Source organism: Molothrus aeneus, chromosome 12 (assembly GCF_037042795.1).
Source record: "Molothrus aeneus isolate 106 chromosome 12, BPBGC_Maene_1.0, whole genome shotgun sequence".
NCBI classification, from domain to species: Eukaryota; Metazoa; Chordata; class Aves; order Passeriformes; family Icteridae; genus Molothrus; species Molothrus aeneus.
Genome location: NC_089657.1, coordinates 240,573 through 268,563, shown reverse-complemented (window position 1 = coordinate 268,563; position 27,991 = coordinate 240,573). Strand labels below are relative to the sequence as shown.

Genomic DNA, 27,991 nt, shown 5'->3' with positions numbered 1-27,991 from the left:
GCTGTTCTGGTTTGGAGTTTTGGGACACTTCCTTTAGGAAGATTCGGTAGGCTGGGAAAGGGAATGTGGAGCGTGTTGGTATTAGCAGCGGTGGTCCTCTCGAGCGTGCCCAGCGCTTAGGACACTCAGCACAGACCCCGCAGCGCTGTGGGAACGGTCCCAGGGCACCGGGGCGGGAAGGGGCGGCGGCGGGACGCGTGTCCCCTACGTGACAGCGCCGTCCCGTCCTGGTGAGGACTCTGTCACCGCAGCTCTGCGGGCCCGTTACCGGGGCCTACTGCAAGGCGGCTGGATACAGTGAGCGGTCCTGGCCTCAGAAGAGACAGCGATCCCGCTTGCCGGCCCTCCGCGTCCGCTCCCGACCAACATCAATAGCTCGGCGCTCGGCAGCCTCCCCGCCGTGTCGGACGAGCCCTCCTTGTCCCTGCCCTTTCCTCTCATCGATGGCTCAGCGCTCGCCCCGCCCTCAGACGCGCTCTGCCGCTCCCGGCAGCCGGGACGGGCCGCGGCCGCCCTGCTTTGCAGACAGTCACTGGCCGCCCGGGCGCTGAGGTGAGGCAGCCCCTGCCCCGGGCTTTTCCCGGGCCGTCTCTGGGCTGTCGCTGGGCCAAGGACCCTCAGGCGGGCGGAGCAGCCGTCAGCGGCCTCTCCCCCGGCGGGCGGTGCGCCTTAGGCCCCGCCCATCTCCCTGCGCGGCCTCTCTCCTGCCCTGGGCGGGGCCTGCACGGGGCCGCGGAAGGGACCGGGAGGGACCGGGAGGGACCGGGAGGGACCGGGAGGGACCGGGAGGGGGAGCCCTGGAGGGGCTCGCGCCCAGCCCGGGCCCTTCCGCCCCCGTCTCGCGCCGCCGGTCGCACGGCCTTGGCCTGGTTCGTTTCAGGCGGTGCCTGATGACGATGCGGCCCCCGCATCCCGGCAGCCGCTGAGGGCAGCACGCGCGGCCGCGATGGCGTCGGGCTGCCCGGCGGCCTTCGGGGACCCGACCGAAGTGCGCGAGGGCTTCCTGTGCCCGCTGTGCCTGAAGGATCTCCAGGCGTTCCGGCAGCTCCAGGCGCATTACGAGGAGCAGCACTCGGGCGAAGACCGGGACGTCAGGGCGCAGCTCCGAAGTAAGGGTGGCCGCGGTAAACGTGTTCGGCTTGGCCGTGGGAAATCCCTGCTCGTATCTCGAGTGCTCCCAAATGTCTGACAATAATAAAATATTAATTGAAGGGACTTACAGGCGAGGTATGCAGTTCCATTCTTCCGTAAATCTCCTTGGGCCAAGCATAGTATTCACCTTCTCCCGATACTTTCCATAAATTGATTCTAAAGCAGGGGCTAAAGGACATTGCTCTTCAAATGCTTGATTTTATGCACAATTTTTACTAATGACCTTTTTGGGTTTTTTTGTTTGTTTTTATCTGAAAACTCAAAATTACACTAACCCAGTGAATACCCAAGAATTACTTGAAGACTGTGGAGAATATGGAGAATCTCTGGTACTTGCCAGGTTCCAGTTCAATAATTTCTTGTTTTGACTGTAGATAAAACTGTGGTTGCTGTTAAAGTGTGAAAAGCTGTTGTTACATGGAAAAGCATGTGGGTGGTGGAGCTAGCAGGAGATGCTGGGAGTGCTCCATATCTGTTATGGATTTCCACCTTTCAGTAGTGTTTAGAAAATTTTTTACTCCCTTGTGTATACCCAATGCCATTTTATATTGACAGTGTCTTTTTATATTGAGAGAAGAATGTTTAAAATCTAGTGATAATTCTCTGTGGTTCCTGCAAACTCTGGTTTTAGTATGCTCGAAGTAGTGGTTTGGCAGTGTTGATTTTTTTTTTCCTCTTGAGGTAGACTTTTGAAGTATTAACTAATTTTCTTGGTGAAACCCTAACCCTAACACTGGCCTGTTTAGTATTTGAAAAAGTCTTTATGTGTACAAGCACACTGAAATTGGTAGCTTGTGCAATAACACAAGGAATGTGTTGAACGTTGAATCTGAAGAAAATAATAGGGAATGATGAGAATTAAGATAAAGCTGTATGATGCCCTGTGCAGTGAGAGACAGGTACCATAGTTTAAGATATGTTACTGTTTTACAGTGAAGTCTGACAGTGGTCTTCTCTCTTGTCCTTAGGACCTCATGCTGCTTTATGACAGACAACAGAGAGCATTTTGTGTCATCTGTGGTGCTCTGAACTGCATTTTTGTTCTAAGAATATTTTGAGGATAAATTTATCCAGGAAAAATATTTCTGCTAAAAGACGAGGAATATTCTCTATACTGGCTTCACATACAAATATTTGGTGACTGCCTGATATGTTAGATAACTTGGGTTTATTTTTTTTCAGATTTAGTCCAGAAAGCCAAAAGAGCAAAGAAGAAATTGCTGAAACAAGAAGATGATGACAGAACTGATTCTGGATCTCAGGAACGATATGAGTCATTCAGCTATGGTGGAGTAGATCCATACATGTGGGAGCCCCAGGAAGTAGGTAGGAGAGCTAGAAAGCAATACACAGGGGGCATAAGTTTTGGACTCAGTCGGGAAAGTGCTACAGTATTGCTGAAGTGGCTTGGAATTGTGTCTGTGCTGCACTGGATTTGCTAGCAGGGGTTATGCTTTGCACACTGACTGGGCAGCCTATTGGCTTTGGGTGGAGTGTGGGGAAAACATGGTTAATGGGGAGAAGAAAAGACATGTATAGAATCAGTACCCAAACTCCCCTTCAGGGAGCTGTTAGTCATGTCATTGTTGCTGTCCTGCTGAGATCTGCTTAGTCTGTGTTTACCTCTGTGCAACTAGCTTCATCTTGTGACTTTACAAAGCAGAAAATCCACTAAATAAAAGCTAAATTATAAGTATATAAAATCTCTAGCTTTTGGGCTACACTTAAAGTAGCTGTTAGTTTGCATGTTTGACAAGAAGATTATCCATCTATTTAAACTTTTTTTCCTTGGATTTGCAGTGGCAATCACCTCTTATTAAAAGGGGGCTTACTTTAAAGAGACCAAGTTATAAAACCAAACAACAAACAAACTCCACTCCTCTGAATATAAATCTATATTTGTAGAATTTCAAGGATATTGAGTGAGCCTGTAATTATAAATACTGCTACTGGCAGTTGCCTGTACTATAACTGAAATACTATGGTTGTTTTTGGAGAAGGAAGCAGCACTATCTTTTGTGGATCATGGGAAGGTTTCCACTATGGTGCTGCCAGACTAGGATTGAGTCCTTTGGGTCTGCAGGGTCTGAGTTCTGTATGTTTCTTTACTTTTGACTTTGTAACTATCTGAGCGGCAATCAATGTGTAAATATTAGCTAAGAATAAGTTTAGGGAGAAGGTTTATGAACATTAGAGAAGTGAGAACTGCTTTCTCATGAGCGTTGAGAAGATGAACCATAGAGATTTTGGCATGTCATTTGATGGATGTGTCTCCAAAGCAGTGGCTTAAATTAGTTACCCAGAGGGGCTCTTTCACTATTACGAATGCATCTTTGGAGATTTTTGGTTACCTCATTAGCATGAGGAAGTGAGATTCTTACATTTACATAGGTTGCAGCAAAAAGCAACATCTGATTTTGAGTTCTGCCAGCTGGAAGATAGATTTTTCTTTTTGTTTGTTGGTTGGTTGGTTGGTTGGTTGGTTGGTTGGTTAGTTTGGGGTCTTTAGTTTTTTGTCTGTAAGTTTGATTTTTAATACCTCATCCACCTTACTTGGAAAAGGAGTAATCTTGAACCAATATTATCGACTATGAATTGTAGATGTCTTAGAGATGCTGTATAGTTCTTTTCAGTACTTGGTGACCGGTTTTCTGCAAATCTAAACTGTCATCAAGGATTTGATTTAGGCCCCTAAAGGTGTAGAGATGGTCAGAAATCTGAAACAAAATTGCTGCTGCATAGGCCTCCAGTAATCCTTGGGTTTGCCTCTTCCCTTTGCTCAACATGTAGCCAGGAAACTAAAGGGAGCTGGTTTTGAGAACGCTACTAGTAGGTAACAGCTTACCTACTGTAACTGTAAATGTAATGAAGATGGAGAAAAAACATTATTGCAGATTTTCTTTTTAACATAGTGCTGCTTGTTTTCTGTAGTAGAAGTAAACCACTGTTTATTGCTAGCCTGAATATTAGGCTTTAACTAGCATGTTTTATCTACAACAACACTGAAAATGTAGGGTTCCAATGTGTCTTTAAAATTGAATTTGAACATGACAAGGGTGAAAAGAAGAGACATCTGTCTTTCAAGTGGCATTTAAATCCATACAGAGTACTTGGGTGACCAGGACAACTTTCTGTTATCCCTGCAGGTGCTATGAGAAGCCATCTTTCTGAATTCAAGAAACACCGAGCAGCCAGGATTGATCACTATGTAGTTGAAGTCAATAAGTTAATAATCAGGTTAGAAAAGGTAAATTTGGTGCTTCTTAATATTCCAACTTCTAAATGTTTCCTAGATTAAAAAAAAAGATATTTCAGTATGAAGTGTGTCCACTTATCTAGGAATACATTTTACAAAAGATCCTAAACTATGATTCTCTTTTTGCATTACCTTGAGAACTGCGCATGATTTGACCCTGTGCCATGGGTATTATTTCTGGTTCTATGCACCATTTTCAAGCTGAAGATGCTACTTCCACATGCTTCAAGAGCCATTTGTTCTCCTGTTTTATTTTCTCCATGTTTTACTTCACTAAATTGCTCCTCAATATTTTTATCATGATTCTTCCAGCTTTTCATTCTTCAAAATCTGCCAATGGTACACCTGCATTTTGGATCAGATGCAGTTATGTTGGCTGCAATAAGGATTATGTCCAAAATGTCCTGATTTGTACAGGTTTGATAAGTCATTGTTTAGCACTGGTATGAATATGGAATTTGAAAGTTGCATAAGTCTGGTGTAAAACCAGCTGAAACCCCTCTCTCTTAAAAAAAACAGGTTTCTTTTTCTTGTTGGGCTGAGTTGTGTTGGGTTTTTTCCTTGCAAAAGTATAATCTTCTTGAATATATTTATCTTCAACCAGCTTACATCATTTGACAGAGCAAACACTGAGTCAGCTAAAATAAGAGGTTAGTGTGAGCTTACCTGAGACTGTTTGCCCCTGTAGTTTAACCAGCTGAGGAATCAATTGAACACTTACGTGGTGTTTATTCCTGCTCACAGCTATAGAGAAGTCTGTTGTGCCTTGGGTCAGTGATCAGGATGTTCCATTTTGCCCAGACTGTGGCAGTAAGTTCAGTATCCGAAACCGACGTCACCACTGCCGCCTTTGTGGGTCTATTATGTGCAAGAAGTGCATGGAATTTGTCAGTCTTCCTTTGGCAAGTAAGTACTTAAGAGTTAATTCTTTGTTTTTTTAGCTCACTTTGGGTGCATCCTGGTTTTTTGCCATTAGAATAAAAATATGCTGCTAATAGTCCGGCTCTGCAGAAAACTTCCATTCAGTTTCATGCAGACTCTTGCCTGTGAAGCAGAATACAAGGAATTATTTCTCCATTCTTTTTCTCTGTTCTTCTTCAGATTTTGAAGTGTTGCATGACACTGAAAAAATTACTAGAAGTAATAGTCATAATAGTAAATAAATAAATACTAAGAAGTTAAAAAGTAGAAACTCCTGGTAAATATAGGTATTATTTATTCTACTGAGTACTATAACTATGGAGCTATTAGCTTTAGGAACTGCCAAGGTTCCTGAAATTTTAAAATATTGTGGATTTTTCCAGTTTTGTCTGTGTTGTCCAAATGTTAGACCTTGGGACAACAACTTAGGGAAATTTATGTGTAGGTCTTTAAGAACCACTGGAAACTTTTATCTTTCTCATCTTGCACTGGAGAGGAGACTGTATGTTCTGTGGAGATAAATGACATTAACTGTGATTTTCAGAGTGTGCAAGCACAATGCCTGGATGCCATTATCATACCTGTTCTACACATTGTTTTGTGTCTATGAAGGCTCAAACATGAGAATGCTTGCAGACATAAGCAATGTAGGTGATGCTCAGCAGTCTTCTCTCTAGCTAGTTTTACATACAGCAAGATTTGCAGTGAAGACCCAAATTCTGACTTGCAGTCGTGGTTGTCATGCAATCCTTGCATGTCTTTCAGCAGACTGTTTCAATCTAGTTTTTTAGTACCACCTGAATGTAAAGTTTCTGTTAAAGGGCAGTTTGTTTGTGTTGGTAAAATCTGTTGGCTTCTCCAGTTACTGTGAAATTACATGTTTATAACTTTCAGGCAAACTCACTAGTGCCAGCAGAGAGGCCTTGGGTTCTCATACAAGCCCAAACTCCTCACCCAGCAGTGTCCACGGCTCCCGCCGTGGCAGCATTAGCAGCATAAGCAGCGTGAGCTCTGTTCTGGATGAGAAGGATGATGAACGAATACGTTGTTGTCAGCACTGCAAAGACACCCTGTTGAAAAGAGAGCAACAGATTGATGAGAAAGAATACACACCAGAGATTGTGAAACTGTATGAGGTAAGTCAAGCTCTGTGCTACAGCATATATGTCTGCATATATGGTCACTACTTGACTTTTGGCTTGTTACCTTATGTCTAAATTCTATGACATAATACTGACTTGTGTTAGAAGAGACCGTTGGGTGTTCATGCCATGTAGCAAAGACATATCTGAAATGTTGGAATCAGTTTCAATGTAGTATTTATAGCCCACATTAGCTTCCTACATATTTTTAAAATACATCTTCATTCTCATCATCTGGAACTAGTAGTTCAGACATGCCTCTCTCTTAAAATTGTGAACTTGTTTAAACCCATGAATGATATGCTGTGCATTTGATAGCTGGGCTGCGCTGGAACTTGACGTCACCACTGTTGCCATCAGTCCTTACACTGATGGGAAATGCATTTTTTGAACCACCTCTATCAACATTACATTCAAATGCTTCGCAGCAGGTACTGATGATCACCAGATACCTTTTCAGTAGAGTCCACAAGCTCCCCCGGTTAGTATTAATGGTATTAATGAGAGTTTTTGTTGGTGCTCTTGTTGGTGAAGAGAGGTAAGGCTAGAAGTTGTCCAGGTCAGCCATTCAAACAGCTTCAAGATTCAAAGTCCACCTTGCAGGGGTACAGTGAGTCTTTCGCTGTTCCTGACAATGCCATATGTGTTCTGGAGCTAACTGGAGAGTCTTGTCATCCTGAACAGTTAAAGTGCCTTTCAACCTGGTTAACTTCAAATCTGCACAAGCAGCATGAAAAGATTGACATCAACATGTTCTTGCATTAGTGTTTCAATGTCAGTTCTTTTTTATATGTTTTGTTTTAATATTATAACAAGAAACTCCGACTCTGCATGGAGAAGGTGGACCAGAAGGCACCAGAATACATAAGGATGGCAGAATCACTAAAGTAAGTCCCATTGCTGGCTATATTATGAATACATGTATTTTTCCTCCAAGTGTGAGAAGTAGTAAAGAAGTGGTGTACTAAGGCTGCAGGAGTGTGTAAATTTAAAGAAAAATCAGTGCTTCATTATCCGTTGTCTTCTGGATGCTCTTCAAACAAAGTAGTACTGAATTAATTATTAATGGTAACATACAGAGGAGTATGTTGTTTGATTTGTTAATTTTTTAAAGCCGCTTCCCAGTGAGGCACTGCTGTCATACTTTGGCACATCATCTTTGAAAAAAACGGAAGTACAGGGCTACAATTATTGTGTAAATGAGCCTCTTCAAAACAGCTGCAGTGAGCTGTTGCTGTCCTCAGCTGGGATGCTCTGGCTTCCAAGGAGTGCCAGCAGTAGCAGATCATGAGAACGCTTCTGTTCTGTGTAAAGCACCTTCACCTGGCAGTTGTTCTGAGTGTAGCTGGGTACCCGGTGCTGCAGCGGATAAGCAACAATCTGGTGTTTCAGTCTTGTGCGTAATTTCTTGCAGTAGTATTCTCTGACAGGGGTAACTTAAGTCTCTCCAGCTCTGTCTGCAAGAGGTCGCCAGGTTATACTTTTGGCTCGTATGGTGAGAGAAATACATGCATTGGGCTTTGCTAGGAAGCATTTCCTTTTGAAAAGTTAAAGTTAATAAATACTGCTATACCTGTCCTTTAGATCTAATGGTTGTAGAAAAATTAGTAACGAGAATGGTTGTAAAAACACTCCTGACAATAGGAAGAAGTACAGAAGGTGAAAAACCTGCTAAGATGTTACTGCTTTTTGTCATGAGTTCATGAAAGATTGGGTTATGGGGCTTGGCAGCTGGAGAAAAGTAAAAATACAGATGTCTTGGATAATAGAAGTAAATGTCAGAAAACAGCAGGCTTGTTATGGGTGAAATTAAAGATTTCTGACTAGTAGTTTGTCCTGGAAATCAGAATCCTGTGGATAGCAAAGTTGCTTTTGAGAAAGTGATGCTTATAATTTATTTTTGTGATACAAAAGGACAGGGAAGCGAAAAACTCATGAAGAGTTTTCCCCACTAAGTCCTAGTTTGTTTTTTCAATAAAGTGGAGGCTCTAGTAAAGTGCCTGTAATAATTGTATCCCCATATGGTCAGTCATTGTCAGGCATTTTAAATACTACACCCTGTCCAGCATAGTCTTTTGCTTTCCGACAAATGCTAAGGGAGGTCACTATTGTGCTTTAATGGTGTAGTTAGTTACTTAGAGATTTTCCCCACCAAGTTGTCTCAAAAGAAAGCCCCACAAACTAGATATATTTTGCCAAGCAGATGTATATTTTAGATATTACTTGTAGAGTGGCATTTTTGTGTTAGAATACAGTTTCTCCTAGAGTAGTAAGTAATAATATATAAGTAATAATAATTTTATAGATATGATTAAATAATTGTGTTTAATAATAAATACGGTTATCTTCTATGAAGTGTTCACGTTCACAAAATTATTATAATTTTCCACTTTTGTCACAAAAAAAAAGGTTTTTTAAACATGAGCTTGAAATAAAATCCTTCAGCCTTTTAGTGTTAGTAGTTCTTACCATTGTTGAATCTTGGTCATCTTGGATAACTAGTAGTGTTGTACATGTTGTTAACTGGATGCATGACTTACAGTAAAGTTCTGTTTATTCTTTAGTGCTGGGGAGTCAGCCTACAACCTTGATCATGCTAATGACTTGAGGGTGGAGATTCAAAAAATGTATGAATTTATAGATGCATTAAGGTAAAAGATTGTCTCTCTCCCTTTTCCCCCCAGCATGTATGTATCTCTGTTATGACTTAACTGATTATATGGATGATCAATATGCCTGCTCAGTTGTAAAGAGCATTTGAAAAGGTAGATGCTGATCCTGTATACTACCAATTTCTACTTTCTTCTCCAGCCTAAAAATTCATGCATTTCTCTGCAGGAAGAATAAGCATAGAGGAAACAAGTAGCAGCACCATTGAGGGGAAAGGAATTGTTTGTTTGGGGTTTCTTTGTTTTTCTAAGGCTGAGAGTGGAAAGTGTTGCAAATTGTAATATCCAAAACTGTTTATCTAAAAAAAATCAGAAGTTTTTGATCCAATATTGTCTCTCCGCTTTTGTGGCATTTTTCCTGATTTTGTTTTTGAACTGATGAGGCTGTATGTTTTCTTTGATTCAGTAAGAAGATTTTGAGTCTAGGCTTGCATGAAGATCCTCAGCCTCATCCTAAAATACTACAACTTCAGCGAATGATAAGATATTCAGCTACACTTTTTGTTCAGGTGAATAGAGCACATGCTGTGAGATGAATGTACATTTTGGATTGTGTTCTCTTCTTTGCCAGGCATCCCTGTGGTTTGAAACTATTTTGATAGGGGCCTTAGTTCTATAGGTTTTCTGCATTTTCTGTAGTTCCCCTAATGACTTCTGATAGCCTTAAATAAGCTGTCTTGAACACAGATCTTTCACTCAGAGCAGCATTGCGCCTGGGGAACCCAAGAGGTGTGAGAGCCTTGGCTCTTCCTCTTGCTGAGGTATGAGCCACACAGCAGTGCAGGTGTGGCAGCAGAGATGTGCGGAGACCTGCAGCAGGGACTGCAGTGTAGAAGCATCTTTGATGTGTTTGTGGGGTTTTTGCTAGTAGTATCTCTCAAGGACTTGAAAAATGGGCTGAATACCTGCAAGCAATACTGTGAATATTTCGATTTTTGACAGGAAAAACTGCTTGGCCTAATGTCCCTGCCCACTAAGGATCAGTATGAAGAACTGAAGAAGAGAAGACTGAATATGGTAAGACAGGTTGGGATCTGTTACGTCTTGTATCAGGCTTTCTCTTAGATACAAGCCTGGAAGCTGTGTGGGGATATGAGTAGCTGCCTTCAACACTGGATTTCAGTTTGTTACTTTTTCATCCATACTGTCCCATCCCCTTTATCAGGGATTTGCCTAGCTGCTGCTTTGTTCTGCCCAGAACAGAAGTAGGTGGGCACAAAGGTGGACACTTCTAGGAAGCAGCAGGGGGTTGGGTGCATGGGCTGTTTCTGCTGCAGTGCGTGCAGAGCAAACCCTGAAGTTAGTGTGTTAGTTTATACTGACTTCGAAATTGTGTTCAGGAATTCACTCACATAAGTAGAATTTGGAAAATTCTTTTGTTGGTGGGAAAGAACATACTAGAATAAGGATGCCTCTGCAGGGAGAGAGGTTTTTTTTTCCTTTAGGAGGGAGGATATCTTTAATTATAAACTAAAGCCAACTTCATCTTGAAGTATAAGTTGAGAAATTAGAATAATCCCACTCCAAAAGCCAGTGATATCAGTGACCTTAAACACTGATGTTCTATGTGATATGATTAATGTCCAGATCAATCTAGACCACTCTTTGCACAGCTGCATTAGGCATTTTTTTTTCTTCTATAAAGAGAATTGTTGCTCCTAGTTTCCCTCAGGTTTGTAGAGGCAGATGTCATGGGTTTTTCATCAGTATCATCACAAACTCAAGGGAAACATGTAAGGAGTGGTATGAAAGTAAGAATCTTCTGCAAAGTAACCAAAATGGCAGCTGATCCCTTTAAGCGTCAGCCAACAACGTCTTAAGATCAGCTAACTTGTACCTATGGATACTTAGAATGAAATTTTTCAAGCTTGCAGTGTTTTATTACTACATGTTTTTCGGTTTAGGTTGCTCTTGAAGCACAGGGAAGACAAGAGGAAAAGCAGAAGGAGTTTATCTCCATATCTGCATCTGCAGTTAATGGTGATGAAACTCACATAAAAAAAGAAACAGTCAAAAAATCTGAAGGCTGGTTACCCACATCTAGCATTTCAAGAGAGAGCGAGAGAGCAGACCCACTTCTTCAGCAGATTGACAATATCACATCCTTTATTAAGCAAGCAAAGGCAGCTAATAGGATAGATGAGGTCCATACGTTGCAAGAGAACCTGATGCAGCTTCAGGATGAATATGATCAACAACAAACTCTTAAAGCTATTGAGCTTTCTAAAAAACAGGCAGAAGAGGAGGAGATACAGAGGGAGGAACTTCAGGTCCTTCGTGAAAAAGAGTGGGAAAGAGAGCACCATAAATTCATGTCTCAGCATTCAAGGACACGCTCCTTAGACTTTAGAGAAGTCAAACAGCATTTGGATGTTACTTGGATCAAAGGGGACACGAGTTTTGAAACTCCTGTTGTTGAGCAGCTGCCAGCAAAAGAGCACTCCACCTTCACACTCAAACCCCAGAATGTCCCACAGTGTGACAAGGACCGTGATCAGCCAGCCTGTCTAAACCCCTTTGAGGATGAAGCAGATACCCCTCGAGTAGAAGAAGATCCTGCTAATCCATTTGCCAAAGACAGCTCTCCAGTGGTTTCTTTCTCTAACACAGCTCAGCCAAGTGATAAAAAAGAATATAATCCATTTGAAAGTGAGGAGGAGGATGAACAAAGTAATGGAGCACCTGGCAGTACTTTAAACCCTTTTGAAGAGGATGAAAATCCATTTGAAAAGCCTGGGGGCAGTTGGAATTCAGGGAATCCATTTGAAGAGGGATCTTCCATCAATCCCTTTGAAGTGGAGGATGGCAGTGAGATCTCTGGAGAGGAGGCTATAGAGGAAGAGCTGCTTCTCCAACAGATAGATAATATTAAAGCTTACATATTTGATGCCAAACATAGTGGACGACTGGATGAGGTGGAGGTACTGACAGAGAACTTAAAGGAACTGAAACACACCTTAGCAAAGCAGAAGGAGAAATCTAACTGTTGAAGCAGCAATAGGGTTGTGTAATAATTCAGTCTGCTGTTAAATATGGGAAAGTAAAGCAGATACTTACAGACAGGAGTACAGATCACAAGAGGGAATTGGGAGAATCCTGACTTTAAAGCACTTTTATTTAGACATAGCCACTACTACACAGTCTTGAAGAAAGAATTACTGAGGAATGCTGCTGGTCTCAAAAGCTTAGAGTAAGAAATTTTAAGATAACTTTTTACAGCACTTTTTAATGCTAACTGGTCTTACTTAATGCTTATTTTGGTCCAGGGATTAAGTGGCAATAGGGAACTGTGATGTGGAAGTGGTTGGAATATTGGTTTGCCCTCTTTCCTGCTTTCTGCTGTAGTGTTGGCCTTTCACGTGTGGCTTTGACTAAAAAGAGATTAAAACTTTTCTAAAACTTCTTCATCTTCTGACCCAGCATAGTTGAACTGCTAATGGTGTTCTGGCAATGTGTTGTTATAGAGCTACTGTGATGCTCTGGGTGCTGAATGTACAGACTCACAGATCAAGTTTATGCAGTGCTAATTAAATACATAAAAGGGATCTTAAGACTGAGAAAAACTTTCTAACTGATCTTAGTACGAGTAACTTTTTAGTATCTGTATAAAGATTCCCAAGTAAAATTTGGATGCTTCTTTTCATCACTTCTGGTTTCCCATTTGCTCTGAGTGAAAACGATGGTGTCGTAGCATCATGCTGGCTTCAGACCTGCTCATGAGGGAGCAAGCATTTGTTTACTTCCAGGGAAAGGAGCATCAGGCCAGCAACACTTCTATCTGTAATATAAAGGGTGAACCTCTAATTGCTAATTACATTATGGAATCTACACATTCCTTTAAATCCTCTGGGTGACAGAATGATCATGTTTGTTATATTTGTGAGAGTGGAATATTTTGTAGCACCCAAGCAACAAAAAATTTTCTTTATAATGGAAAGCTGAGATGCCACTGGAATTTTGTGAAAGCTGGGAGACAAAGTCTGGCTGCAATAGTGCCAAATGGCAATTCTCTCTCATGTTAGATTCCACTCAGTTTTTATGAGAATCAGGCATACCTATTTTAAATAAGGAACTTCAGATTGAAGACCTCTTGTGATCTTGTGGCCTGAGGGATGACCTGGTGACAGCCAGTACCTGTGATGCAGGAGGGCCAACAGCTGGGCAAATGCAGGGTTTTTTGAGAAAGATGGAATCCAACTGCCTTGATTTTTATCTTTGAGAGGCACAGACCCATCAGCAGGAATCACTGTTTGCAGGAGTGGTGGTGGTGAGTTAATCTTAAAGGGTTTATTTAGAATTGAAATAGAGGAAAATCAGGCAGATCACACTGTATAGCACTAACAATAGTGGGCTTACTCAGAAGCGTGAAGTTCTGTGGAATGGGACATATCTTTTAATTATGTCTCTGATCCTGGCATAGCTGTAACCCCAACACTGCTTAAGATTTTATAACTGTTACTTAAAGAGCAGGACCTCTGGTTCCTAGCTGTGAGTAAGTGGAGGTAGGGACTTGTGGAACTGTTGTTTAAAAAGACCAAACCGCCTATATCCTCACTTAATACAACTAGCAAGGGGTTAAAGTAACTCAGACCAGCCAGTCAAGGATACCTGATGGTCTGTCTGGTGTAGCCTAATTCTGGGTTTGAAAGGTGTGTAGCAGAGGTTGGCTTAAGACCATGAAGTTCTTATACTGATGTTTTCTTAGAGCTGATTTAGTCCCCAAGTTTTATTTTGCACCAAGTAGAACAACACAGGATTCTTAAAGGTCTTGACAGAAGATAGGTGCTTAGCACCAGATTCCTGAAGGCAGCAAAAATTGTTGATAGCTAAACAGAATCCCTGGAAGTATCTAAGAGCTAGTATAAGGCACTTATTTAGGACAGACTTGGTTGCTAGTCAGAAGGATTGCATCCTGCACTATAACCTAATGCTTTTTTAGGTATCAACATGAAAAATCAGTGGCTTCAGCTTTCTCATTAAAAAGTGGTTTTATCCTGGTTGCAGCTAGCCTGCCTTGTTTATATTTTCTGGCTAATACACTAATAACTGAAGTATTCTTATTGTATATGTAATACATTATTTTTACAAGCAGGTAATAGACTAGGATACCTCATGATCTTTGTCAGTGTTAACTGTGATAGACTACACACCTAGGAAGAAAATCGTCTCTAATGTGAAGACCTTTGCTGGTATAGGGACTGCTGTGAGGCTTGCAAGGCACAAGGGAATGAAGATGTCTTAAGCATAAAGCTCAATAACCAATTACCATCGACTTCTGTTACAACTGCATGCACTACTCCATATGAAAACTTTGTAAAAAGAGATGAAATAAAACAACATGTTTATTTTGTGTTGTGTTTGTCCTTGACAGTTTGTACAGGATGCTTGCAACAGTGTGAAATTTTGTATTCAACTGTGAATTCAGAAATGCTGCAATACAGTTCTACAGTGACTTGTACATATAAGCCTGACGCAAAGGTCTGTACAGTAGAGTACAATCTATCATGTTTATACATATTACAGGGATGGTGTAATTGTTTGGAGAGGCAGAAACTGTAACGATTCAGAAAAGGTTTTTTTGGTAATTGTAAAACTTGCCTTTTATACACCAAGTTTCCCATTCTCCTTTCCTGCTGATATTCCCGATTTGATCAGTGCTTCTCAGAGCTGCAGTATCAACTACAAAAGTTGTATCTTCCTGGAAATGAGACTCTGAACTGTTTCTGATTCATAACTACATAAATTAGGAAAATTCAATTGAGACTGGAGTTATATTATCATTTGCCTGTCTTTAGTTGGTACAATATGGGCTTTTGCACCACTTTCTATAAATTATGGAATTCTGTGCTACTTTTAAGATTTAACTTTTTAGTCTAGCTACTCTATCCCAAAGAAAACATGATCTTAGTTTTGCCATGCCATAATTGACTACCTGCAGGCATGAATAAGAAATAAGACTATATTAATTTTGTTTTCCAGTGGTGACCTGCAGTACTTCATAGAACCACAGCTTTTTTTTTTTTGTGCCAGTTTTAACTTTTATTTATTTTTCACTTAATAATTCTAGTTGTAGTTGTAAGAAGGCTTATGAGGCAGAGTTCTCTGTATTGAATGAACTTGCTTGTTCCTGTTCCCAGGAACTGCTGCCTCTTGTCTCTCACTGAAGCACCCTCATTGTCCAGTCCTGAGGCAAAATAGCTCCATGACTTGAGATCTTGAAATGTCAGGCTCATGCCTCATTTTTCATGGCAGCTTTGTATTTTCCCCTCATCTCTTTGGGCAATGGGACAAAAGCAGGACAGGGAACTTGGCCTTCAATCTCACACATGCATTCTCGCAGATGATACTTCTTGGGCCCGAAGGTTGCTGGATGTGATAGTTTTTTCCTTTCTCTTTCTTCTTTTTCAAGCATTTCTCTAGAAAAGAGATCTGTTTGTTACTATCAGAAATCTGACTTGCAATATTTCCTCTCCCTTCCCTGGACCCAGGTTATTAGAAAGATGGAGTTACAGATCCTACCTTGTGGACTTTACCTTGCTCGTGTCAGTTTTATCCAGGAAAAGTAGCGTTTCCTTCTGTATTCCACAAAAGTTTGTAATATGTAGCTAGATGATGTATTAGCTTACTGCGTGCTACTTACTTGCTTTTCCCCAGGATTTTTTTAATGTGCTCTGTTATCTCTTTGTTGGTTTTATCTTCCACGTCTACCAAAACTTGTTCTCCACTGTCTGTCAAGAAAAATTCATAATAGTGTATCGAATGATACCAGTTCCTCCTGCATGCCATTTAGAGAGGCTTTACACGCACAGGAATGAAGGATCTACTTCCCTCCTGGTTAATGTGTAATGTAATATTTTAAGCGGAAAAGCAAAATCTCCATGAGGGTGAGTCATGGGGAGCTGCTAACAGCTCAAGCTCTTTCCTGCTCAAGCAGCTTCTTTCCCCGCAGCAGCCGAGGCAGGGCCGAGCGAGCAGGGCACAGGCGCGGCGGTCACCACGCTGCCGCCGCCACCCAGCCACTACTCTGCGGCTCCTGCGGTCCCCGCGGCTGGCGCCACCTACCCAGGTAGAACCGGAGAAAGGGCGAGGGAGTCATGTTCCTGAACAGCATGATCTGCACCCAGGGGTTCTTGTACTGGATCTGGGGGATGTTGAAAAACACGAACTTTCTGGAAGGAAAGAGAAAAGCACACAACGGCTGGCCTCTTGTCGCTGTGGAGGGCGCGGCCCGTGCAAGCCCTGGTGTCTTTGCAGGGGCAGCCCGCGCTCCCGCCGCGCCCCGCACTCACCTCGCGCCTTCGCTCAGTTCTCCAGCCGTGTTGTAGTTCACGGTCATCACCTTCACCGAGCTCTTGAACACGACGTCGCCCTGGCTGAGGTACTGCAGCGTCCGGCGCACCGGGAAACGGCCCTTCATCGGCATCGCGGCGGCGGCCGGAAGGGGAGGCGGCGCTCCCGAGCGCCCCCTGGCGGAGGCTCCGCCGCCCCGCCTATCCCGTCCCTGGCAGGGCGCGCGCGGGGCCTGGGCCGTGAGGGGCGCGCGGGCCGTGAGGGGCGCGCGGGCCGTGAGGGGCGCGCGGGCCGTGAGGGGCGCGCGGGCCGTGAGGGGCGCGCGGGCCGTGAGGGGCGCGCGGGCCGTGAGGGGCGCGCGGGCCGTGAGGGGCGCGCGGGCCGTGAGGGGCGCGCCGGGTTCCGCGCACCGCAGCGACAGCGGCGGGGCTACGCAAAGCTTTTCTGTTCACGATGAATTAAAACCGTAGGAAAAGCCCTCTCTCCTCCTAGAGAAGTTCCTTGGAGTCAGTAAGTTAATGGGATTTCTTTTCTATACCAGACCCTGTTAAATCTCTCCTAAGATAATCACTGTGGTGAAGGCAAATTGCTGTTTCTCCCTAAAAGATAGTAAATTATGTATTTGGCTTAGACTGCTCCTGTTCAAGAGAAACTTAAATCAACTTCAAAATAAAACTCAAGAATGCAGTTATATTTGTAATTCACTTTAATGGTAGAGACCTCATTTAGCTACTAGTATTAACCGCAACAATATAATATCACAACAGCATTTAATAAAATGCATAAGCTAAATCATGCACTGCAATACTCTATATACAAACACAACAATGCAAATTCCTCTTTGTGACTGAAGACATTGCTTGGATATAAAATTTAGTTTAAAAAAACCCCATGCTATTATTTTTAAATGCTATCACACACAATAATACTGATTTCACAAAAGAAGCTGTAAGAAATTAAAAACTTTTGCAGTTTTAAAATAAACAATCGTTTTCTAAATTATAAGGAATACAGACTTCCAGAAAAAATCCCAAGGAACTGAAAGTAAATGCTTCCTTCTATAAAAATTTGCTGTTTTTTAGGAGCTCAGCACTCCCTAGTATGCCAATACAGATACAACTGTGCAGTTTTCAGTTAGGAAACTATGAACACTGGCTTCCAGTGTATTTCAGAGTACGGATTAATTATTAAAAATACTTGAACATTTGATCTTGATTCCATATATGGAAAATTTAACATATACAGTCTGTAAGTAATATGTTTTCTTCTCAAAGACTGTGCTTTTTTATTTTAAATTTATTCAGTCCTGCTTTAACCCACAATCATGAAAATACCGTAAAATGGACCTGTGTTGTATTATTGCAGAGCCTTTATTGCCATTAAATTTAAGCACATTTTGTTCTTCAGAATACACACAATTCAAATGTGGATATAACACATTTGGTTTCACTGAACTTTGACTTTTCTTTTTTTTTCCTGAATTGACAGTTGAGTTTTTAAACAGATTCAATCTTGCATTAATGCCCCAATTGGCTTCCTATTTAAAACTGTTCCTGCAGTACAGTGACTTTAACAGACTTTCAGGTTTCTATTCACCTTTAAAGAGAAAAGCAAGCATTCAAACACCACCAATTGTCCAGACACCAAGGAAGGTACATCTGTCACAGAAATTCCTGACATTAATTTACATATTTTTCCTGCTGAAAATTGTAGAAATAATGTTTTGAAATGCTACAGGTTTATTCCTATATTTGAAATAAAAGCTTACAAATGCTCACTAACCAATACACCAAGAAATAGAACATTCTCAGCATTTTCCAAAGCAAACTTTCCAAAATTTCCTCAGACTTGTGGTTTACTTTAATCATGCACAAAGTTCATGTTATTTTGATTAGTGTCTTATTATTGGATTAAACATACACAAGTCTTTGCCACAGTGAGCACAAAAGATGGAAATAAATGCCCATAAAATTCTATTTCACCTTTTTAATAACAGAAACAAGACTTGCTGAACTACTGTCCTGCATGGTCTGTGAAATGCTTTTTTTAAAAAACCCACAGTTAACAGATTTACTTTATGGAAGGCTTCCTTTTTAGCTTCATCAAAAGAGAAGAAGAACAAGCTTTGATAACGTAAATGTTTGAGTCCTCATTATGAATAAGAAATTGTCTTACTTCACATCTCATTTCCCAGCTGTGTGTCCAGGTCCCACAGGGAGTGGGTCTGTCACAGGCAGTGCAGGAGCTGCACAGATTGCAGACCCAGGAGAGGACAGAATGTGGAAAGGGACATAGTCTGACAACTAAATTAAGAAACTAGCTGTGTTCAGTTTAGGCTGGAAAATAGAAATAAAAACTTTGGAAAGTGAATATACAATTGAAATACATTGTGGAAATCCTGAAGATGTCTTGATGCTTGCTAAGAAATAAATTACCTGCAATGTCCCTACTATTTAATTACCATTGTACCAGAGCTGCTTTTTCACCGACCAGAGCACACAGTCTCTATCATCTCACAGCTTGCTTCATGAGATCACTATGACAATATGACTATTGGTTTCTTAAACAGCATCCATTACCTCCTGTTCTGTGTGCTGCAGTTCAGTGATAAATGGCAACTTGGTTTACTTTCAGTTAGCCACAGATGAAGACTTAAAACCAAAAAATCAGTCTCTTACCAAGCTTCACAAAAAATACAACTTTACAAAAGTATCTCAGGAGGGCTGGAAGAGAATGAGTATATAATGAGCAGGGAAGCATTTTCTATGACTATAGTTATTTATTCATTATTTTAAAAAGGCATTATATGCTCAATTAACTATTGACTTGCAGACCTCTATAGGTCAAATGAGAAAAGGTAAAGAGAATAATGTAAAAGCCAGAAAAATAATGGAATATATTTGTCAGTTCTGAACAGCAAATAGTGAATTCAGACTGGTTTAGAAAAAAGGTGCAAAGCTCTGAAATTTATGAGGATTCACCAAATTAGGAAGCTCTGGATTAGCAAATGAATAAAAAATTTTAGCACATAATAGATGAATAATGGCTCCCTATCTGTACATATATACATACACTACACATTTCCTATACACTGTACAGAATATATTTAGACAGAGAGGTATAAACATATACATTCATACACACATACATACATACAGCTATTTACATATGCATCATCTGCTCGAGTGAGTTCTAGAACTGAACATGCAGAAATGCACAATGGTGGGAGGCACAAAAGAGACATGTACAACTCTATCAAACCCCTTAAAAAGAAAGGCAGGAATTTAACAATAATAAGCTATTTTCAAAGCATTCATTTAACTCAGAGGACTGAACAGATTGTTGGCATTAATGGAACATTACAACAGTACTACCTGTGATGAACTTAGCATGACTTCACAATAAAAAACATCTAAACTTCAGATGCTTAAACTTAGAGCATCTAAACTTTACAAAGAATTTTACTTTAACTTGTAACCCCAGTATAAATAATGTTGTAATTTTTTTTTTCACAAATAATTTCCCATATGTTGATAACACTGATTGCAGCTGAAGTAGGGTTGTAGCATTATCTAACAAGACAGGCTAATGACATCAAACAATAAGCCTGAACTTAATTCAGGAGTATTTACTGTTAAAATGACTCAACAACTTTAGAATTAAAAGGTACAAAAAGTAAATGCTTTCATTTGCCCTCCTTTGCCATCCCCTCTTGGTAATTTTTCATATAAAGCTGTTTCTGCACTAATTTCCTGTCATTTAAGATCCAGTAGAAGCTGGCAATTTGTCCTTCCTCTGCTCCTCGCTTTCCTCTCTAGGGTGACCATGCCCTCCTTTCGCTGATCCCTCCTGGATGTTGGGAATTGTTAGGACTGCACACTGCTGTGTGCTGTTGTCAGCTGGCCCATGCTTATCACCAAAGCCATCTACTGCAAAAGCTCTGCTGTATAGCCAGTGTGGCAAACCCTGGGAACAGGTGGGCATCTGCCTGTGTTTTCTGGCATTTATGCTTTTCTTCTTATGGACAAGAGTAGGTGAAAAAAACACCTGGTTTTGCACTATTAAGAGTAACAGGGGAGGAAGAGAGGGATCTCAAATGGAAAAATCAACATTTTTGGTCTTTCCAAGATGGTATCACCTAGTAGATGTGCGCTGGTACCCCTGTGTGTCTGCCTGACCTGCCAGTTTTACTGCTCACTTCTCCTGATTCAAACAGGGCCCTGACTGGTGCTGTTAGCGCAGGAAGCTGCTTTGTCAACGCTTGGGCAGTAAGTACCCTCAGCCCATTCATTTCCAGTGCTGTCTTCCTGGTTAAACTGTATTCCTGAAACACTTTGCTAGTCATGCTATTTGGTGCTATTTTTTTTTATTGTCTTTTACTAATTAAACAGCAGGTAATCAAGAAAGAATCCTAACTACTGTCTGAACTTTAATGGGCAGTAAAACTTATTGACACCTGCAGTATCCTGAAGGAAGTCATTCAGGACTTTGTGAGTTCTGTGTACTGTACAGAACAATAAAAAAACCACACAAGTGTTTTACAGTCTCTGCCAAAGGAGAAACAAGAGTCACGAAACTGATTTCACCTGGGAGCTTCAGCCCTGACTTGGTTTCTCTATGGCAGGCTCAGAATTTGCCCCTTGCCCAAGGGAACGGTAAGGGTGATGCAGAGTGCTGGATTCTGCACACAGCGGCACCAGAGCTCCTCACCAGAGGCATCATGGCTGTCTGGGGGCCACGGGCTTCAGAAGGCGGTGAAAGCAGACTTGGCAAATGACGCCAACTAATCAGTGGAGAGCAACAATAGTTCCTTGCCGCAGTGTGCTCTGAAAACTAAGCCTTCTTAATGATCTAACATTTTAAGAAAAAAGAAAGCCTTGCATGACTTCTTAGAAGGATCTCTCCTTGGAGATAACTTTTTTCTCCTCTACCAGTTTCATGCCAGAGTAACTCCACAGACACCAAAAGCATTGCAGACAATTTATAAGCCATGTAAATAGGCTGAGAAAGATTACTTTTGCACATGGTATTAGTTCTGACTCTACAGTCCGATGTAAGTAAATAAAAGTAAGAAAAGAGTATACCTTCCTACATTTGTCAAAAATGTAATTAAAATCATTATGACAAAGCTAGTCCCAAATGCTTTTTATCTACAAGACTGCAATCCAGTTCCTTTGCAAAAGAGTTGAAAAACGAATGAAGCACAGTGGGCATTACTGCCTCATTATCATTCCCAACAGTGCCTCATTATCATGCCCCAGTCTCAGCACAGAATTCGAACATTTGTCTGACTGAATTATGACTAGTATATACATTTGCTCAGGTTCAGATAAATCTAATCAGATAATTTATTACTGTATTTCTGCCAAGTTCAAATATTTTCATTTGAAGAGCAGCAGAAATAGAACCTCAAAACTTCTGAAGAGAATAAATTTTGGCACTAAGTAGAGCTTCAGTGAGATGAACTTTTCCTAGAATCACTTTGTGACTGTGGTAGTTTGACTCCAAGTTCTTGTGAAAACAGGTTTGGCATTTAAATTTCACCTTTATGAAAACAAGCTATTTCTATATTCAATACTCAAGAAATAGTTCTTCAATAGTTGTTACAATATTAAAAAACTCTCCTGTCCCATATTCATAGGGAAAAGTTTGCACTTTCCAAGGAGAAAAATAACCAAAACTATTTTAATAGTAAAGCTACTAAGATTAGCCTGTTACCATCTTCCAGTCACTGCAGGAGGGATGGAACAAACCTCAGAAATTCCAAGAACTGTGTCAGTGTTGCAATATTATTTTCTGCAGAGACCGTGCAAGGCTTGCTTGATTGTGCAGCTGCACTGTGCGCATCACAGGATCCTACTGCCACTGAGATGGATTGTTTTGGGGAGAAATGGGCCAAGGGGAACCATGTGAAGTTCAAAGAGGGGAAGCACAAAGTCCTTTTCCTGGGTAGGAAACAGCCCAGGCACGCACATAAGTTCAAATTTCTACAATCCAAAATGTTAGTCTTGGAATCAAAATAGTGCACAGTTAGAAAGAGCACTTTTTGTTAATGGCATCAGAACTAAGTAGCTTGGTTCTGACCTCGGCAAGCCAGCAAATCACGCTAATGATGCTGCACAGAGAGGGACTTTGTAGCTTTTAGGTGGTAATATCCAAATCTTAAGGATGGAACTGCTTCATTTAATCTATTAAATGCATGCACAGCTATGGATTGCATGGTTATTACTTAGTTTACAAAAACTAAGATTTTATCCCTAATAAGCTATTGAATAACTATTTGCAGAGTAAGTAACTAGCAGGGTTTGAGCAAGGATATAATTATGTGTCCTTGCATTTGTGGGGACTGTAGTTTATTTGTAAACAGAATTGCATGATATTCATTGTTTCAATTTACATATGTAATGCAAGGCACACATTTTACATTTTATTTCGTGTGATCACTTTGTTCCCAAAAAACTAAAATGCCTTTCTTTTCTGAATTGTTATTATCACAAGTAATAAAAATTACAAACAAATTTTTGCACAGAAAATGGGGCATTTTTACTTGAAAAATTGGACGTTGAAATGATGTTTGTCAAGAAAAAGCTAGCTGGTGTGTATTGAGATTTAAAACCAAATATTCCAATGGCTAGTTTTTGTGTTAAGGACTATTTAATTTACCATTAAAATGCTTTCTTATCTGCTTAAATAATTTTTTTCAAATTCTGAAAGGAAATTAAGTTCTGTAATCCTTTTGGCAATTAAAAAAAAATCAAAATATTTCAATTCATTCTTCTTGTAGAACAATGACATAATCCAGTAAAATTTTAAATTTTAACAAAAGCAGCCACTACTTCTTCCAAGGTAGCTACTGTTTCTGATGAATCACTTTTAAGTTCTATAACCTTAACATAAGGACTGTGCAGCAGAAGTTCTGACACAGTCCCTCAGCAGTCACACTACAGTCAAATGGTTGGTGCTAAAAGCTGAAGTCCAGCTGACTTTACGTGTAGAGAGCAGGCTTTCCATCAATGAACAATATGACGATTTCATTTGCTATAGCAAAAGTTGAGACAGATACAAGTGCTGTATTACAAATCTCTGCATGGATACTGGAACTCTGTAATACCCTTCTGAGAAAAGAAGATTCTGAATGTGCTAAAAATAGTAACTATAGAAGACTAATGCATCCAGAAGCGAAAATTAAATAGTCTTTTGTGTCACAGTAAGTGCTACAAATATCAGCCTCCTAACAAACATGAAGTATACAAGTTCTTTTTGTTACTTTAGAAGCCTCATCTAAAGCTGCTTAAGGTCTTTTGGCTACAATTCAGACTCTGAAAAGTCACAAACTCCAGCCTAGTTGATGTTTCTAAATAAATATCAATAACAGAAGAAAAACCAAAGTGCTGGACTTACCATTAGATAAGTTTTGTCACATAAACCTACTAAAGTAAGAATGCCTCTAACACACAAATAATTAAAATAATGAATGCATCTAATGTGCCAGAATCAGATGAAGGTATTAATTGCTATGACTTTAAAAAAATCTTTGATTTTAAAACACTGAACAGCCACAATAGTAAATTATACTAAAATGAAACCTATGCTAGTAGCTAATGGCCAGTACTACTAGCAGACATGTTGATGGCTCATCCCTCGAGACAATTAAAAGGTAGTTCATTTTATAGCTCCATGGTGCATCAGTCATCAACTGCAATTGTACATGAGTGAAAGTAAATCCTAACTATATTTTGGTTTCAAAGTGAGTGACAGGAAAGTTGAGAACACTGCAAAATCGGGAGTGCTTCATGAGGGAGGGAAGGAGAAATAAAGTGAGAGAGGTTTGTAAGAAACTCTTGCTGACAGCCAGAGGTTCTATACATTTCAGGTCTTAAATTGCACCCTGTGGCTACACTATGAGGGTGTTCAAAGTACAGAGAGGAGGAGTAAATTGGCAGCAGACAAAGAGCATACTCAGAGCATCACACAGCTCTAGTTGAAATTTACTGCTCTTCCAGTTAATGACTGATTTTCCCCTAAGTCAAAAGGCTGCTTCTTAGAATAATGTTTGTCATGACTGTGTTTGTCTGAATAAACACTTTAGGAACCTGCATATTTAATCATTATTGTGACAAACACTTTTTTTCTTTAGTGTGGGGAATTCCTGTAGCACATAATAGTCACTATGACTGCACTGTACCGTGTATGACAACTGCACTAATTTAACAGATAAAGTTTTCTATAATGTGGATATCTGATTTAAGAATCCACATTAATATTTCATGCATAATATAACAGCAAGTGACTTTTTGTAGATTAAATGATTGTCTCCTTTAGCATTCTACATTTTTACAAAAATCGCTAGCATTTTGACTAAGGACATAGGCATTTTTTTCATTTTTGAAAAATGAAAACAATTTTCCATACTCATAAACAGGATGTTGATGATGCTGTTGCTCTGACAAGAAGTGATTACAAAGTGCTAGTATATACCCTGGCATTTGCTAGACATTCATTCCAAGGATATTTTTAAATATATACATACTGTTCTTTTTACTTTTAAAGTAATTTTATTACTACTCTGATATTATAAAACTCTTTTTAACCACTGATAGTTTCTAAATACAAAGCATGTGAAAAGTATGTTCAGTAATCTATGGCCTTTTAAATGAAAGGCATCCAAAATATTCCTTGTGGCAGGAAAGGTCCTATAATAGGTCTTTTAATAGCTGCTTTAAATTTTGTCAACATCAAAAAAAGACAAGGAGAAATCTGTCAGGAAACTAATAACAAATTGGTATTATCTGCACATACCGAAACACGACTCTTTTAACTTCATAATTATACGGGTTTTGTGAAAATTACTTCAATCCCTCAAATTACGTTGTTCCTTCTATGCAGACGTGCCAGTTATTTGACCATTATATTCTGCTGTTTCCATTTTGAGAATGTAGGGGATTATGCTGTCAATGGGAACATTTCCAATGAGACCTGTGAAAAACAGTTCCTCAGTGATGCTAGAGCTCATCAGCCTAAGTGCTGGCAGGCGAACTAGGATCCGGGCTAGCCTGAAAAAGAAGTTTAGTGGATTATAAATACATGTAAGACCAGTTTAAGATACTCTATGGCTAAAGAGCTGGATCTGCCTTTATTATTCCCAGAATTCATGAATAGGTGTAAAGAGGCAATTAAAGCTAACTTGGCTACACCACAGGTTGCTGTTCTATCCTGCAAGCAAAATGAAAGCTACGTCGCTTTGTGGTTCTCCAATGAAAGGGACGTGGTAATGCCCTTGCAGATAGAACATGTGCGTACAAACACACAAGTTTCTTGGCCTGCTTTTGAAATGCCCAGCTCTGGACAAACAATGCTGAGACTAATAATATTCATGTTGATTAGTGTGAACATTTGCACCATTTGAAGAGCACAATGCTTAATTAAAATTTCAGCCATAAACAGCATAGTCCTCGGTTGCCTAGCAACCTCATGCCAAATGAGATAGCAGGAAGGGGGCTGGATGTATATAAACAGAAAAAAGAGAATCAGCTTCTAATGAGAGAAGGAATTTGGGGGAATGTACTGTTAAGCATAAATATTCCCAAAGTGCCCTGGTGTTTTATTTACCAAGATGTTAACAGATATCCAATACAATGAAGTGACTGTATTGAAATGCTAGACTTTCCATTAATATGAAATTTAGGACAGTGATGAAAGCATTTTGCTGCCATTCATATGGCAGATGTGCATCACAAATGCTAAACCAAATAAATTTTCTGAACCAGAACCACGTAATAGTAAACCTCAGGCAGCACTGACCACAGGTGCTCTGGAAAATGCTTGAGTATTTATGGAGAAAATATCTAAGGTCCATCCTGCTAATATACCATATCTTGTAAACTTTAGGGCAAAAAGATTAAACTAAGCTGTTGTTTTTATGAAAATTGTAACACTTGTCCCCGATCTTAATTTCTACGAGCACTCAGTTGCTCAGAAATGAACAGATTTGTTCTCTAAACGTGTCTATAGGGGAGCATGGAGAGAGAGACACTATTACTTAAAATAAAAGACACTGCTTGGGGAATGCAACTCTGATTTTCTTCCCTGAGACACTATTATGAGAACTAAGTATATGGAACAAATTTTATATTTAGTTTTATGGTAGATATTCAGCTCTCACTAATCAAACCAGAAGGCCTCAATTGTACATGGAAGAATGTGGGATTTGAGGATATTTCTGAGGCAGAGAATCCTATTTTCATTGCACCACAGTGTTAATTCTGCAAGATCAGTGCAGAAAACAGAGATGGGAGAAGCTCTCTTTTTCAGACAGGTTTTTTTCTTCTTTTTAGTTACTCCACCCTCAGACAGTGCTTAAGTGTATGGGATTTCTTCTTTACATGAGGATGCCTTTCACCGTAAAAAAGAACATGTTCTAGTATATCTTACAGACAGAGGTGAGAACTTCCCTGAAAATGCAGAGAGTTATTGTGTTGATGAATTTTGAATTTTGATGGAGATTGTTAGAAAATACAGTAATTGTTTCTAGCACATAACAAACAGAAGAGTTGAAAAGTGAAAAAAAGCAAGCTAAATAATTTCAGAGAAGTCCTTGGAAATTAAAAAAAAAAAAACCAACACCAAACCCAGAGGAGAAAATAACTAGGATATGGGAATTTCTTATAAACAGAAGTTTGAGAAATGGTTATTGTTCCTTGTTATATGTATCATCGTTTTTCCAAGGGCTATAACTGACAGTTTTAACATTTTCCTGCATATGCAACTTAAAAAACATTTCAAGGATGATAATCACCTTTTAGTTGTCAAAGAGACTTTAAAATAATTACTTGAAAAAAGAAGCAGTGTGAATTAGTCAGTTGAAGCAGCTATCCCCCAAACTTCTAAAAAAATAAGTCTGTTTACTTTTCTAAACACAACTATGACAGTCTCAAACCCCTCAAAAACCAAGAAAGTACTAATAAATTTAATTTACATGGAGGAAGCTAGACAGCTATTCTTGTTTCTACATATCTTTAAACAAACCTGCTTTTATGAATTGGGTTTTAGTTCTTTCTCAGCAACAGTCAGAAAAAAACCCAAACCCCAGATTTTTGTGACCAGATGTCAAAACCATCAATGACATTATTTTGTACTTCTGTTAGCTACAGCCCACAACATTACTTTGGGTACTTTAGAAATAAATACCTATAAGTATCTTCTGGATAGGTTTTTTGTACATAGTCCTGCAATTCCATCTGTGCCTTCTCCTGGAATTTTTCTATTTGGGTTGAACTGGTCAGACCAGGGTGATCTAAAGAAACAAAACATTTCTGTATGTCGATTGTTTCCCTATACATTGTGAAATAAATGTACTTATAAGACTCTCACATTTAATTTCAATGAAATATTTCTCTAGAATTGTGATGTTTAACATGCTAGCTGTATAGAGGTAAACATTTTCTTCCTGGCTTCAGAATTAGCTTGTTCGCTCTTCTCTCTAGAGCTGTGTGTATCCGGAAGAAAGTGGACAAAGATGAAGCCTGTGTCTGTGGAGCAGGCAATGACACAGAATTTCTTTC

At 40.0% G+C, this 27,991-nt stretch overlaps 3 protein-coding genes across 5 annotated transcripts in view; 1 reads left to right on the top strand and 2 right to left on the bottom strand.

Moving 5' to 3' along the window:
• Positions 1-443: 443 nt before the first annotated feature.
• Positions 444-14,490, top strand: RBSN (rabenosyn, RAB effector). The gene is given in 13 exon segments (XM_066558417.1): positions 444-479; positions 481-552; positions 881-1,109; positions 2,335-2,478; positions 4,299-4,399; positions 5,013-5,058; positions 5,153-5,314; positions 6,224-6,465; positions 7,288-7,358; positions 9,036-9,122; positions 9,547-9,649; positions 10,083-10,157; positions 11,045-14,490. Coding segments are annotated over 13 exon segments (2,454 nt in total). The 3' UTR covers positions 12,131-14,490.
• On the bottom strand, positions 14,465-16,594 carry MRPS25 (mitochondrial ribosomal protein S25). The gene is made up of 4 exons (XM_066558418.1): positions 16,430-16,594; positions 16,203-16,309; positions 15,781-15,868; positions 14,465-15,556 (listed from the first exon to the last, which is right to left on the bottom strand). The coding sequence occupies exons 1-4, from the start codon at positions 16,561-16,563 to the stop codon at positions 15,370-15,372; spliced, it is 516 nt and encodes a 171-aa protein (XP_066414515.1). The 5' UTR covers positions 16,564-16,594; the 3' UTR covers positions 14,465-15,369.
• Positions 16,595-17,118: 524 nt separating this feature from the next.
• Positions 17,119-27,991, bottom strand: part of NR2C2 (nuclear receptor subfamily 2 group C member 2) — a 38,655-nt gene continuing 27,782 nt past the window's right edge. For 2 of the 3 annotated variants that reach the window (XM_066558400.1, XM_066558399.1), the window contains 2 exons: positions 27,618-27,723; positions 17,119-25,483 (listed from right to left, as the gene is read on the bottom strand). In XM_066558400.1, the coding sequence (XP_066414497.1) occupies positions 25,309-25,483; positions 27,618-27,723 (281 nt within the window). In that variant the 3' untranslated portion in view covers positions 17,119-25,308. The remainder of the gene's footprint in view (positions 25,484-27,617; positions 27,724-27,991) is intronic. The other variant, XM_066558401.1, reaches the window with a different exon arrangement.